The sequence below is a fragment of the Eurypyga helias genome, unplaced genomic scaffold, assembly GCF_000690775.1.
Source record: "Eurypyga helias isolate BGI_N326 unplaced genomic scaffold, ASM69077v1 scaffold37834, whole genome shotgun sequence".
NCBI classification, from domain to species: domain Eukaryota; kingdom Metazoa; phylum Chordata; class Aves; order Eurypygiformes; family Eurypygidae; genus Eurypyga; species Eurypyga helias.
Window position 1 is genome coordinate 1 of NW_010246259.1, and position 371 is coordinate 371.

At 59.6% G+C, this 371-nt stretch overlaps 1 protein-coding gene across 1 annotated transcript in view; it reads right to left on the minus strand.

The window, feature by feature from the left end:
- Nucleotides 1-119: 119 nt before the first annotated feature.
- The window catches only part of AK2 (adenylate kinase 2), a gene marked incomplete at its 3' end in the record, with an annotated part of 2928 nt that continues 2676 nt past the window's right edge, over nt 120-371 (minus strand). The window contains exon 4 of the mRNA XM_010150339.1: nt 120-192. Coding sequence (XP_010148641.1) covers nt 120-192 — 73 coding nt within the window. The remainder of the gene's footprint in view (nt 193-371) is intronic.

Consider the following 371-nt stretch of genomic DNA (forward strand, 5'->3'; position numbering starts at 1 on the left):
CCCCAGAAAGCCAGGACAGAGGGTGCGAGAGGAGCAAAGAACTGAGTTTTTCCAGGGAGGCTGGAAAGCATCGTATAAACCCAAAGCAACGCCAGCCGTGGCCTTGGGAGCTCACATACATCGTCCTTCATGTGCTCTTTCGGGGGTCGGAACTCCTCGTGGTAAGAGCGGCCGCTCGCGGGGTGAATCAGCCTAGGACAGAAACGAGCGTCAAAGCAGCCCGGCGCTAAGGCCTCCTGAGCCTGCCCCCACCAGCACAGAAACATCCGCGGCAGACACGCGGCCAGCCTCTCCCCCGGCTGTTTCTGTACCAAGGGCCTCCGTAGGCCCTTGAAAAAAGCGGCTGCACTAGGAGATGGAGAAGGGATTTC